This window comes from Kwoniella dejecticola, chromosome 5 (assembly GCF_000512565.2).
Source record: "Kwoniella dejecticola CBS 10117 chromosome 5, complete sequence".
Classification (NCBI taxonomy): domain Eukaryota; kingdom Fungi; phylum Basidiomycota; class Tremellomycetes; order Tremellales; family Cryptococcaceae; genus Kwoniella; species Kwoniella dejecticola.
In genome coordinates, this window is record NC_089305.1 from 542,785 (window position 1) to 556,109 (window position 13,325).

A 13,325-nucleotide genomic window follows, 5' to 3' on the forward strand; every position below is an offset into this window, starting at 1 on the left:
CGATTCCTCAAACAATACTATAGCATAGCGACGTCGATCCGATTCAATCCAATTCAAAATATAGATGGTGTTTCTCCTTTGCCTTTTTCTTTTTCCCTTTTGTTTGCTTGTCCTGTTCCCATAGCTAGACTACTAGACTTACGACTGTATCCTTGCATCTGTACACTATATATGTAATTCAAGACTTGCGAATAGATGGGACATTCATTCCTCTGACTTTGACTTTGGCTTCGAGTCAAATTAGACTATTATACCATGTATGCATTTTATCGGTTGGCGGATGATTTCATCTCACTCCGTATAAGCTATAGCTATAAGACATCTTTAATAATGATCAAATTCTTCTCCGTCAAGGAGACAACCACATTCCGACCATTCACAATCATGAGATCCACACCTAACAATGCCCCCTTTTCACCTCCGCTAATAGGTAATACACCCTGTTTAGCATACATCTTCTCTCCTTCTTGGGGCGGATAATAGATATACATATTCCCTTGACCCAGGGACGATCCACTGTCGAAAGCTAATACCGTTGTTTTGCTCTTACTGTTACTGTTACTTTTACTTCTGCTTTTACTTTTATTTGCAGAGGAATTTGATAATTTCGGTTGTTTACTCTGATGTGGAAGTTCATCTTCATGCTGCTCATGCTCGTGCTTGTGCTCGTGTTGATGTTCCTGTTCTGTTGGTCCAGAAGAAGAAGAAGCGGCAGGGGAAGTTGAACTTGAGGTTGTACTTGTATGTTGTTTGACAAGCCTCAAATCCCTCTTGGAAGAAAGGACAAATGCCAATGCAGGATTCGTGGATACATGATCCCACGCTTTCTGACTTATATCCCCTGAGCCTTTCTTGTTATGACTCGCACTGGACGGCGGGGTGAACGATAATCCATCCACCGCATTCTTGATCGTTATCGTTGTCGATATCCCATCGTTGTCTTGAGCTTGAGCTTGAGAGAAGGGGGTTGACAAAACGTCGATAGTATTTTTCGACCAATTCGATTCTACTTTTCCGTTTCCGTTTCCGTTCCCTCCCTCTCCTGTAGAGATGTATCCAACTAAAACTTCTTTACCGACTTTACTCGATTCCCCCGATCCCCCTCCCCCTCCCGCACCACCAAATTCCCCAAAACCATCGAAGGCATCTTGGTCCTCCTCGTCAAGATCCATCTCTTCCCTCAACAACGCAGGCATCGTAGGATGGTGGAAAGGCCCACTTGGCTCTTCTACGTCTCCACCTCCAGCTTCATTTCCATCTTGGCCTCGAGTTTTGACGTGACTGAATGATTCTCTGACTGAAGCTAAGAATTCAGAAGATAAAGTTTCAGGTACTTCTTCTTCTCCATCCTCATCCTCATCCCCATCATCTTCAAAATCAATACCTGCAGGCGAGAAGACGGATGGCCATCTAACATTGTGATCTACTTTAGCTAGATCAATCTCAATTTGCGATCTCGGTTTGTCCGAATCGAATGACCAAGTAGATAGAGCCGGATTGATATTGGTCCAGAATGCTTTCGTTGACTTCTGCAGGAACCGCTTCAGCTCAGACGGTAGACCTGCGTTTGCGACATCTGAGACAGATTCCGGCGAGTTGATGAAGATGGACAATGTGGTGGGAGTGAGATCAAGTTTGATAGCTTCTCGCTTGATCTGAGGTGGAAGAGGCATCTTGATATTTATCGAATCTGAATCCTGAGTCCATGAATACGGGTACCTCTTCTTGTCTTCCTCGACACTGGCGTTGACTTGTCCCGTTCCTGATGAAGATCCTGGGTCTGTCCTTGACTCTAATTCTGACTCTGACTCTTTGCCCTTCCCTTTCACCTCGCCTTTCACCTCGGGAGACTGAGACACCTTGAACTCTTCTGAGCAAAGTACGAGCCACCCATCATTCGCCCAAGAGGTATATATCGGCAAATCACCTCCACGCAGTCTCCAATTGATTTTCAACTCCTCGCTATCGCTATCGCCATCGACCTGATTTGACTTGTTGGGATTGATAGAGATTTCCATCAACTCGAATGTCGTCGATTGAGCAGTAGTCACACTTCTTTTCCCTTCGATACCTTCCGGTCTCACTGATCTAGTCAAGAGCAACTTCACCTCGTCCTCGGATACCACATGTTTTGCTCGGAGGAGGAAAGGTGTGTCCAGTTCGTATTTCGCTGTGAATTTACCGGCGAATTCTTTTCCCGTTCGAGAAGATTCTGGCGGAGCGGGGGTGGACATGATGTATAGACTCCCTGAGCCGGATGATATGGCCCATCTCGAGGGAGAAAGGGGAAATGCAGCCGGGAATTCAGATTGTTGGTTGGTGCTTGAGGCGGAGATGGGGATGGGGAGAGAAGCAAGTTGAGTGAATGTCGGGGTAAGATCATCCTGCGAAATCAATGTTTTAGCGTTCTTCCCACCCAGCCCAGGATGGGTCTATTCTGTCTTGTGATGTTCTGATCTATCGTGTGTTTGCCGTGTTTGTTTTTGTTTTTGAACAAGGTGATGATGGTGGACTCACATCAACAGTAAAGCCTATTACGTTCCACTCTTTATCCACATACACCCCTCTCCCTGTACCCGGGTCCAGGGCAAGATGATCCCATCCTATCCTATTCCGGACCTCCTTGAAGCTCAGATGGGTGGAAGATGAGCTGGAGCTGACCCGACTCTGCGTCGCTCCCTGGCCCGGTAGATCAAAACTCCTGATGTTGTTCTCTGGGTCCAGAGGATGGAGTTTGTACGTCTCGAATTGGGGGAATAAGAGGGATCGGTCCGAGGGGAAAAGAGACATCTCTTGCCGTCTCTATCTCGTATCTGAACACTGTTTTTGTTGTGACACCAATTCCACAATGGAAGGACTCTAGTGATACGGATAGGGGTTCCCGACAAATGTGACCAAGAGCAGGTGAAGGAAATATATGGAGAAGAAGGCTTAATCGTGGTCGTTCAAGAATAAGAATAAGGATACGCACGAATGAAACAATGAACAACCTCCACTCCGGTTTCGTCAACATAAAATGCTAATCAGAAATCTCTAGTTCATGTTCACATTCTTAATTAGGCACAAAAGATGCATGTACTTCCTCGCTCAGCTTGACAAAGCAGGATCACGATGATAGATCCCCTCAAAGCCATCTAGGCACTGTACATAAAGGCACGGTAGAATACAGATGATGCAGGTGTCTCATTGGTGGCATATAGATTCAGTGTTGCGCTCTCATACTTCCCCAAATCTGGTAACATCACTCCCTGATTCGCCAATCAGAGTAAATTCTTGTGATGATCGATGCCATGTTCAGTGAGTTGCTAAGAAGAGAGAGTTCTGATCAGCTTCACCAGTCATATCCATCATTGAGAGGGGACAGCTCCGATTCACCCACTTCTACAGTCTCACAGATGACCCGACATCCTTTTTCACCATCATGAAACTTACATTCGTATCCCCTCTCAGGAAATTTCTCCTGATCGCCAGCAATCCTAGCAGCCTGTAAGGGCGAAGCTTGGAAGACATTATACGTTTGTGCTTGCTCTTTTACATTCCCACTGATATTTACTCTTCCTCTTGCAGGGCCTTTCGATTTCTTGGGAGAGATTTTAGCTTTGTTCATTGGACTATCGTCCATCTCGGAATCGCTTTCTCCAGGTGAAGAACCATCTTGTCCATCTAATCCAGGTTCGTAATAGACTCCCATTTTTATAGCCCGCAGGGTGTCCAACTGATCGACCAATTCTTCGTTCCGAGTATTCATCTTCTCAATTCTGCTGGTCAATCGATCGATCTCTCCTCCGCGAGCCAGGACTTGCTTAGTGAGGTCCTCAAGCTCCTGTTTGTTGGCATTGTACGCGGCAGCCCTTGCTCTTACACTATCGTCGGTCAATCTGGATTGATCCAACAGTATCTTCAATTGACCCTTCAGCTTCTCGTTTTCCTTTACTTTGTCTTTAGCTGCCTTGTCAAACAGCATACGTTGTTGTTTCAATCCATCCGACAGTTGGTTCTTGAGTGTTTTGACTTGCTCAGTGAGCGCTCTGACATTGTCAACCTCCGTCACAGCTCGCGAAGAAGCTTCTGAATATTGTTGTCGCAAGAAGCCGTTCTCTTCGGTCAAGGAACGCTTCGCGCGTTTGAGTTTAGCAACTTCACCTTCGAGTTGAGCAATGCGGGCATCAGAGCCGATTTCAACTACGGCATCGGACGTAGATCCAGGAAGATTCTCGGGTGCAGGTTTAGACGGTTTGTTCGTCGCGCTCTGAGCGGCTTGGAGGGCATGCTCGAGCTCGAGGAACCGGCTTCGAAGTTCATCCAGCAGTACGGTGTCGGGATGTGGAACGGGCTCGGCAGACTGGGCGGTTGTTAATTGCGCTTGCAGATCTGCAATCGTGGCGAGTGCTTCTTGAAGAGCAAGAGTATCGGGATGGGGCTCAGACGGACCTCGGTTCTCATTGTCTTCCTGTGACTCCTGGGGTTGAGTGCCGTTCGAGACTTCGTGTAAAATACTGCCATTGTCATAGTCAGAGTCCAAGTCGTTAAGATCGTCATCGCCGATCCCATCGTCGGCATCGATGTCTTGTCCAGTGATTTGTTCGTCTTCTATGAGAATTTCCGCTACATCATTTTCATCTCCAACAAATCGTTCCCCATTTTCCCCATCTTTTTCAATCGCCTGCCAACCAGATGCCATAGGTTCGTTCAGCTTTTCTTCGACAAGGGATGTAGTGTGATCGAGGTCCGCAGCTTGCCCTGAAATCCTAACAATTTTTTTCCTCGAGGAAGAGGGTGTGGAGAACTGGCGAATGGAACCGCCATCATTGGAATCACTGTCGACATGCGCGGATTCGGCTGGGTTGGTTTGAGCTTGTCCTTCGTCCTCGCTGTCATCCGTCTGGCTACTTGACCGAATCAATGCCGTTTCAAATGGGGGGTCGGCGGGCGTTGACTGCCTGGAGCGATTGGCAGCGGTTGAAGGGCCAGGACCAGCGACAGCGCTGATGGGTCCGGTGAGATCGATCAGATGCCGCGTGCCGCGAGAGCGGGTTGTACTGTGCGTGGAAGGTCGAGAAGGGATAGACGGGTTATCGTCAATCGGATGTGTTGATGGGTTGTTTCGACTTGAGCTTCTCGTGATTCGATCGGACTTCGCAGGGCTGGTAGGGCCGGTGAAGGCAGTAAGATCCGACGAGACTGAACCTGACCTGGAGGATTGACGTCTCGAAAGGGGAAGTGCGGGAGCGTCTCTGTAAGTGTTATTGGGACACGAAGATCTTGGCCTCTTTGCTTTCGCTATTATAGGATATCGTCAGCTAGCTTATCCTCTTTCAGATTGTATTGAGACAAGTACCGCTCACTTCTTATCTCGACGATAGGCGAAGCAGAGCCTTTCTTCTCTTCTTTGACCAGCTTCCTTTTCTTACTATTCCCAGGCTTCAGCTTGTCCGCATCATTGCTTCGTTTGTCCAGGTCAACAGTGGCCGACTTGGATCTTCTGGCTTTCCTGGCTTTCCAGTCGTCAATCAGGTCTTGCGTACAGCCTTCTTTCTTCGTCCACGAAGGCTCATAAGGCTTCTTTGTGTGCGGGTCGACGTCTTTCCATCTGACCAGGTAGTCTCCCGTGCGTGCAGGTCCCCTTTCGTCCAGAATTTCGGATACTTCCCACATCTTGTCGGAGCCCTCTTGATCGGATATGAACTGAGTCTCGGGTGGGGGAGATGCGGAAGGATCTCTCTCTTTCTTGTGACGCATCCTGGTAGAGTAACACTTACGGCGTGAGACTGGTGGGGGTAAGAAGAATGTTGTTCAGATGATGATCATATAGTTTATTTTTGATGTCTCCTTTTGGGAATGGAATTGTGACGTGTATAATATCCCACGTGGTGATAAGAATCCATCAATCAACTTAGAACAAAGGAAATCTCGCTCGCTTTCTTCAACATTTTCTTCCTGCTCTTCAGCTTACCCTCTTACCCCGTGCATCTTCCTGTCCGGAAACTATCTCAGGTATCGCCGCTCATCGGAGACAGAGACAAGATGCCACCCAAGTTCGACCCCAAGTCACCGGAAAACGCTTCTCTGATATCGTTATTCCAAGGGTTGGGATTAGCCGAAAAATCAGCAACCGAATTGGTCAGACAACCTAAATCCGGAGTTGCCTTCAAATCGCTCATAGATGAATTCCAACTCACTGAAAAGAAGTACGATGAGAAGACTGCCAGTGCTCTCGTCAAGCTCTCCGCAAGTGCAGGGAAATTAGGACCGGCTGAGAAGGGTTATATAGTGAAGAAAATCGAGAGCGGGGATATCAGGTCTGCTGATCAAGTCGCTGGTGAGCTGACCGGCTCGCGATAAAAAAAATGTGGGACCATAAGCTCATGTCTTGCTGCATAGCGGCTGTGAAATATGCCGAGGCAAATCCCGCTGGAACGCCCATTAATGAAGACGGTTTCAACAGAGCCTGCGGTGTCGGTATGTCGCTTCGGCACGGATCACCCGCATTGGGAAACAGACTGAAGAATTGGCTTATCGTTAGGAATTGATATAACCGCTGCCCAATTACCTGACTTGATCAAATCATACGTCTCATCTCTTCCATCGCCACCCGAGAATTGGGCAAGCCTGGGAGCAGTATTAGGAGGAATCAGAAGCGGGGCGTCCGATTTGAAGTGAGTCTTCAGGCCCCCTCAACGACTCATGATTGCAAAGCGATCATAGCTGAAGATCCGCGTTTCACTACAGATGGGCTAATGCAGGAGAAGTCAAGACGTCTCTCGAGACGCTCTTCACAGAATTATTCGGTACCAAGGAATCGGCTCAAGCAGCAGCGAAGGCACAGGCGGCCTCAGCGGCGAAGTCCAAACCTCCACCCAAACCTAAAGCAACAGCGCCCGCATCAGAAGCATCCTCGTCTACTACTCACATCATCCCCACAAACATCTTCAAGGAAGGCTTCTTGAGTGATTTCCATAAACCCGGAGAGAACCCTCAGGTGAATCCTAAATTGAAGGAACAACATCTGGATTTCACAAAAGGTTTGGTGTATACACGGTTCCCGCCTGAACCGAACGGATATCTTCATATTGGTGAGCCAAGAACATAACCTTTCTCTAAGGTATTTTGCGGATAGCTCATCACTCTTGCGCGTATAGGCCATGTTAAAGCCATTATGATCGATTTTGGATATGCTAAATTCCATGGAGGACGAACGTATCTTAGGTGAGCTAGCACTGAGCTTCTTTTGGGACAAGCTGACGGGAAGATTAGATTCGACGACACCAACCCGGAAGCTGAAGAAGGACGTTTCTTCCAATCTATATTGGAGACCGTCAGGTGGTTAGGATTTGAGCCTTGGAAGATAACTTATTCCAGCGATAACTTCCAGCAATTGTATGAATGGGCTGTCGAGTTGACAAGAAGGGGCAGAGCATATGTATGCACGTGTAGTGGTGAGTGAACCACCACGGCGTCGTGTTTGGCAAAGTATGAGTTGCTGATGCCCCATATCGTCATTAGCCGAAAAGATGAAGGAGGATAGAGGGATGGGTAAAGGACACCCGGTCCCATGTGAACATCGTGATAGACCCGTCGAGGAGTCGTTGAAGCAGTTCGAGAGGATGAAGAATGGAGAATACCCAGAACAAGGTGCTGCTCTTCGTATGAAGATGGATCTGACAAGCGGTAACCCTTATATGTGGGATATGGTGGCATATCGAGTGAAATTGGCGCCACACCACAGGACGGGCGACAAGTGGAGTAAGTCAGCTGGCAACTTAGACCGTGCGTATAAAAATGAGCAGCTGACGGTAGCATCTGTAGAGATTTACCCTACTTATGACTTCACCCACTGTCTCTGCGATAGTATAGAAAACATCTCGTAAGTCGATGATTTTTGCGGCATTCGTGCTTGCCATTCGCTGAGATACACGCGTCCAGTCACTCCCTCTGTACGGTCGAATTCATCCCCGCCCGAGAATCATATGAATGGCTTTGTGACGCCTTAGAAGTATACAAAGCCAGACAGTACGAATTTGCCCGTCTGAACCTGCAAGGCACCTTCTTGTCCAAACGAAAAATCGCCAAGTTAGTCACCAAGAAATTGGTCAAAGATTGGGATGATCCTCGACTCTACACCATCATCGCCTTGCGTAGAAGAGGTATACCGCCTGGAGCATTATTATCCTTCGTCTCGGAATTAGGAGTGACCACCTCGGAATCAGTTACCGAGATAAAACGATTCGAAGCCTCAATCCGATCATACCTGGAAGAATCCGCGCCTCGATTGATGATGGTCCTTAACCCCGTCAAATTGGTGATCGACAATGTTCCTAATGATTACCGAGTACCCGTTCAAGTCCCCTTACACCCCAAAGTCCCGGCGATGGGTACTGTCACCACGTCATTCACGAAAGAAGTTTATATCGATGCTGAGGATTTCCGTACGGAAGACTCGCCCGATTACTTCAGATTAGCACCTGGTAAATCCGTAGGATTATTCAAAGCTCCGTTCCCTGTATCGTATATCAGTCATTCTACCGATTCGACCGGAAAAGTGACGGAGATCAGATGTAAACTTGAAGATGACGGTAAAATCAAGAAAGCCAAAGCGTACATTCAATGGGTGAACGTACCTGACGCTATCAAGATTGAGGAGGTCCGATACTTCAAACCCTTGTTCAAATCTGATCCACCTCCAGCAGATTTCGAAGCGGACGTGGACCCGGATTCCCTCGAAGTTCACAAGAACGCAGTGATTGAACCTGCGTTCTACGAATTATCGAAGCAGGCTATTTCCGACGCGAGGGAAGAATCTGAAGAGAGGTTGAAGAAGGCCAAAGCAGATTCAGCACCTGTTGATACGGAACATAAACCGATAGAAGGGAGTGAAGCGGCCAAACATTCAGAAGATGAACCCGTTGCCACCGCGGAACAGTTGGTAGGAATGGAGAACATTAGATTCCAAGGAATGAGACTTGCATACTTCACTGTGGACAGAGAAAGTAAAGTTGCTTCGCTTGAAGCTGGGTCAAAGGTGGAAGGAAAGAGCGAGGGAGATAGGATTATCTTGAACAGGATCGTCTCGCTCAAGGAAGATGCTGGAAAGAGTGCTTAGTCTGACAATGTATGGATTGATCATACGAGATGATGAGAGACGAGCGTATATCATGGGGTAGTGAAGGAAAGGAGCGAGGGCAACGTTGCTGCGATGTTGTGAATATAATATGCATTCGAGTATTTCATATTTGCCAAATATCAAGAGAAGGAATGATGTGGTACCTCGCTTAAGCTGTGATGCTCGCATGCGTGCTCTGAAGACGTCATCATCATCATGAAGCGGTACATCTACGTGATTCGTGCTGCGTGCTTCGCAGAATTGCATCACTCGCAATAGCGAAGCTTCCTATGGGTAATGACTCATAGACGAGCTGCTGAACGATACATCACTCATGAAAGGATCAAAGACGACGTCAGATGACGTGACGGAGTCTATACGTGAAGAACTGACATTGTAGCGTTTCGACAGTCGTAACTCCATTGTGCGCACTTCTTTTTGAAGAAGTCATCGGCAATCATAAGGAGACCGTCACTCACAGGAGGGACACCATGCGCATGCACACCCGCATCCGTCTCGTATACAAATAAGACGGTGAACCGTTCCTCCTGCTTTCAACTCTATAGTCATATTTCATCATCTTTCGCCTTGTCCACTCGACAGCTCAATCACTTGCGATTTGATCCAATTACTATGTCTGCACGTCCCAATCAAGTCCCATCCTCTGACGGAACGGTATACTCCCTGACCTCCTACCAGAACACGGAAGTACATTCCTTGTCAGATTCCGTGTACGAGTCAGTAGACGAGGACTTCACCGGTCAAGTTCCGACTTGGCATTCGGTCTTACAGGAGATCTCCCGCGATCAGGAGAACAGCCTCGATGGAACGACTTCGCAGAAGCCTTCATACGATCCGTCCGTGCAGTCATCTCAAGCTTCTCTCCCTCCTTCATATGGCAGGACTATAAGCAACAAGGGAAAAAGCAAGCATAATATCGATGAGGATGGTAGACTAGCTATCCATATGCGATCTGAATCCTTCGACGGAGCCACCACCAGTGCAGCTGCACCGCCCAGCTATGAATCACATACAAGACACTCAGCAATGAGAAAGCGAAATCAGGCCATTTTCCCAACTGATCAATTAGTCATCCAGATCAATCACGATGACTGCATCGAGCTTGATGGGAGAAGGAAGTCATGATCGGGTCGATCTCTCATAAGGTACATCGTTACATGGTACTTTGTTAGATGAGAATCTACATGATCGGTTCTGAGAATTTGATACAGTTTGTAGGTCGTTATTTCTCGTTGACTTTGACTATCATATCGTCGACGTTGTTGATATTGTTCTTGATCAGATCCCACTATTGCAGGATGCATATGAATCAGCCCAAACATATGATTTCATAATATAACCTGATGTCGTGTCTTCTTCTCCTGGGTCTGCTGTGTTCCTCCTTCCTTCCTGCGGATTTCCCCTCATTCGACAGTGGGCCAGAATTCAGTCGGACTCACCTGTTCCTTGGATAAGGCGATCCCTTTATTACCAGGTTTGACCTGACCCGTGTTCTTGTCTTTGTAGGTTTCTCGAATATCTACCAACACTTTGCCCTTGAACTGTCGGACTGTTAATCTGCGCTGTTCGCTAAGCTGAATTGAGTGACAAGGGGAAAAGGAAACACTTCAGCCGAATCTCCCGTCAAATAAAGCAAGATAGTGAGTAGCGGAATCACGACTCAGTGCAGTGATGTAGATATGGGACCATCAGGTGAGGAGGGAGGAACGTACTTTGAAGAACTGATCTCCTTCATCGTTCTCTTCGATCACCACTTGTCCATCAGATTCTGCAGCAGTTGATGGTCTTGATTTCTAGCAAGGAACGTGTGCGTCAGGACGGCGGTGATTCGCTTTGGGGTTGGCCCGCATTACCAGAACCAATTGAAGTCTACATACTTTATTTTGTGGCTCAGAGCCACCATCTGCATCTTTACCTCGTTTCGAGCTGGGTACCGCTTTTGACGATTTGCTTGTTTCTGGTTTATCCTAATAAGGCAGAGAGAAACCCGTGAGCTGTTGCTGCGAGAATCTTTTACCAGCTCACGTCGAGGTCCTCATCGTCTGATGAGCTCAGAGCTCTGACTTGCTTTGCAGACATCTTGCTTGTTTCCAGTACGTCCACTTGTGAAGGACGGACAGGAAGGAAGGAGGATGATAATGAGAACGCGTAGAAAGACATTGCATAGTCGGGTTGAGTGGACTTTCATTTTCGATCGTTCAGGAGCCCCGCACCTGATAAGAAACGGCAGATTATGTAATCGTGCTTCGTATGGTGTTTATACATGTTTGATGATCTACCATAGACTACCAGCTACTTTGCCTTCCTTCTCCTCACTCCCAAACCCATATCCACCTTCTATCAGTCCAGCGAACTGAGCTCTGAGTGGTGTCACACTTATGTATCCTTTTGCGAAAGCCCAAGCGTCCGATCCGACCGGCAGACTGTCCAGCGGAGGCGATAAGAGCGGTCTCATATCTGGTGCGAAGTGGAATCTCAATTGTCCGTCACTGGCAGGTTCAGTTCTAGGCGATGAAGGAGTGGTTTTGTTGGGCGCGGGTGTGGGTGATGCACCTGGTCCAGCTGTTGATGTAGTGGACGCAGAAGGCGGTATTTGATTGTTCTGAGGTTGATTTTCAGCAGGTGACGAGGACGATGACGATTTTTGCTGATTATGATTATCACCGGGGTCATACTCTGCTTGTGTCCTGCAAATCCCTCATTAAATCGTCAGATGAGTTCAGGGCGGAACGGAATTATGGGTGCTCACAGAGTGGTAGCTTTGAATAACCGACCATAAGCATTCCTCCACATATTCGTCCAAGCTGTTTGCCTCCTATCTTTCTCCAGATCACCCTCCACCAAAGGTATATTCACCGAATAGACCTGAACTAGATGCCTGCCCTTCTCGTGATCCTCATCGTATCCCCAATCCTCGGACAGCCTTTCGCAGACGTCGACAGCAGCGTCTGTAGCCAACTCCATTACGCGGGCCGTCACCGGTCGAGTAACGACACCATAGGATACAGCTATACATGGTATATGTTCGATGTGGAGTGAAGCTGCACCTGAGGAAGGTCCAGGTATAGGTGTCGATAATGCACCTGCTAGTGCTGCACCAAGTGTTCCAGATGACAGTGCAAATGCCGTTGAGGAGTTTCGACCATCTGGTTCAACTGTCAGCTTGACCACGACAAAACTGATTCCGCGTGTGCATTTTGGACGTACGATTCGGACCCGAGACGACCAAGTCTATTTCACCTGGATACAGATTATGCAGTGCAATATTCGTGCATGTTGCCGGTGTCTGCAGAACATGTTGATCAGCACTGATGGAGATGCGAGGTGACGATAGAGATGATTGCTTACGCCTGAAAGTAGAACCCACTCCATCGTTTCCCCCTCTTTGAGCGGTCTTGGCCTAGTGGTGACCTCACCAGTCAAGCCCTCAGGTTCTGCACAAAAATCAGCCAGTACAATCAAGCTCAATGGATCAAGACCTACCGAGAGGGTAAAAGTAGCTTGCTGATATCACATCGCTGATGGCGTATGCTTTTCCGACCCTGACAAGGTTGTCAGCTGGCTCGACAGAAGATTCCCGCATTGAATAGCTCACCATGATTTCTGGGTATCTGGAATCACGACCCTGACATCCCATCCCAGACGAGACTGCAGCAGTTTGCAGAATGAGAAGATATTCGGAGATGAAGCGCAAGGCGGTCCATCGTCGTTCTGCACTTATAAGCTGACGCCTACCTCTTGGGGCTCTAGTTAGCTTACAGTTAAAAGGACGACAGGTCGGTCTCTGTAGGTCTGCAACCGAGGCATGTTTTATGATGCGTGTGGGTAGTATGTGCTTGAGACGAAATTGGCGAGGTATATGTATCAATTGAGAGGTCAGACTGAGCAGTGTTGTGGGAGAATGAAAGCAGACGAGCGTTGTAATATCAGTTCCGAAGCATGCAAGTTGCAGTCCTGGTCCACCTCGCCTTCATCACGCAGCGAAGGTCAGGCAGGTCAGGTCACGATCAAAGGAGGGGGCCCACATTGGGTGGCAATGTGGCAAGATGACAGGATCAAATATACTTTAGGCCTTCCTTTCGGGGCTGTGTGTGGCGACCTCCGTCATGCACTTCGGACATCTCCAAAAAAGCGTCCGCATTTCTGAAAAATACATGTGCGACTCTGGAGTGCCACAGACAGGTTCGAAGGGTTAATGCCGATA

The 13,325-nt window shown here is 47.9% G+C and overlaps 6 protein-coding genes across 6 annotated transcripts; 2 read left to right on the forward strand and 4 right to left on the reverse strand.

Annotated features, from left to right (window-relative positions):
* Positions 1-311: 311 nt before the first annotated feature.
* I303_104305 (uncharacterized protein) lies at positions 312-2,790 on the reverse strand (the record flags this gene model as incomplete). Its single annotated transcript, XM_018408017.1, has 2 exons — positions 312-2,384; positions 2,518-2,790. 2 exons carry the CDS (start codon positions 2,788-2,790, stop codon positions 312-314), a joined length of 2,346 nt encoding a protein of 781 aa, XP_018263228.1.
* Positions 2,791-3,331: 541 nt separating this feature from the next.
* Positions 3,332-5,739, reverse strand: I303_104306 (uncharacterized protein; the record flags this gene model as incomplete). The annotated part of the gene is made up of 2 exons (XM_018408016.1): positions 3,332-5,280; positions 5,346-5,739. The coding sequence occupies 2 exons, from the start codon at positions 5,737-5,739 to the stop codon at positions 3,332-3,334; spliced, it is 2,343 nt and encodes a 780-aa protein (XP_018263227.1).
* Positions 5,740-6,024: 285 nt separating this feature from the next.
* On the forward strand, positions 6,025-9,100 carry I303_104307 (glutamine-tRNA ligase; the record flags this gene model as incomplete). Its single annotated transcript, XM_018408015.1, has 9 exons — positions 6,025-6,319; positions 6,382-6,459; positions 6,524-6,656; positions 6,730-7,073; positions 7,140-7,206; positions 7,255-7,436; positions 7,504-7,743; positions 7,807-7,864; positions 7,924-9,100. The coding sequence occupies 9 exons, from the start codon at positions 6,025-6,027 to the stop codon at positions 9,098-9,100; spliced, it is 2,574 nt and encodes an 857-aa protein (XP_018263226.1).
* Positions 9,101-9,733: 633 nt separating this feature from the next.
* Positions 9,734-10,246, forward strand: I303_104308 (uncharacterized protein; the record flags this gene model as incomplete). The annotated part of the gene is made up of 1 exon (XM_018408014.1): positions 9,734-10,246. One exon carries the CDS (start codon positions 9,734-9,736, stop codon positions 10,244-10,246), a length of 513 nt encoding a protein of 170 aa, XP_018263225.1.
* A 97-nt stretch (positions 10,247-10,343) lies between these two features.
* I303_104309 (uncharacterized protein) lies at positions 10,344-11,200 on the reverse strand (the record flags this gene model as incomplete). The annotated part of the gene is made up of 5 exons (XM_018408013.1): positions 10,344-10,409; positions 10,561-10,695; positions 10,834-10,914; positions 10,999-11,088; positions 11,147-11,200. The coding sequence occupies 5 exons, from the start codon at positions 11,198-11,200 to the stop codon at positions 10,344-10,346; spliced, it is 426 nt and encodes a 141-aa protein (XP_018263224.1).
* A 196-nt stretch (positions 11,201-11,396) lies between these two features.
* I303_104310 (5'/3'-nucleotidase SurE) lies at positions 11,397-12,928 on the reverse strand (the record flags this gene model as incomplete). Its single annotated transcript, XM_018408012.1, has 7 exons — positions 11,397-11,808; positions 11,871-12,267; positions 12,329-12,407; positions 12,470-12,555; positions 12,605-12,663; positions 12,717-12,832; positions 12,881-12,928. The coding sequence occupies 7 exons, from the start codon at positions 12,926-12,928 to the stop codon at positions 11,397-11,399; spliced, it is 1,197 nt and encodes a 398-aa protein (XP_018263223.1).
* Positions 12,929-13,325: the final 397 nt, after the last annotated feature.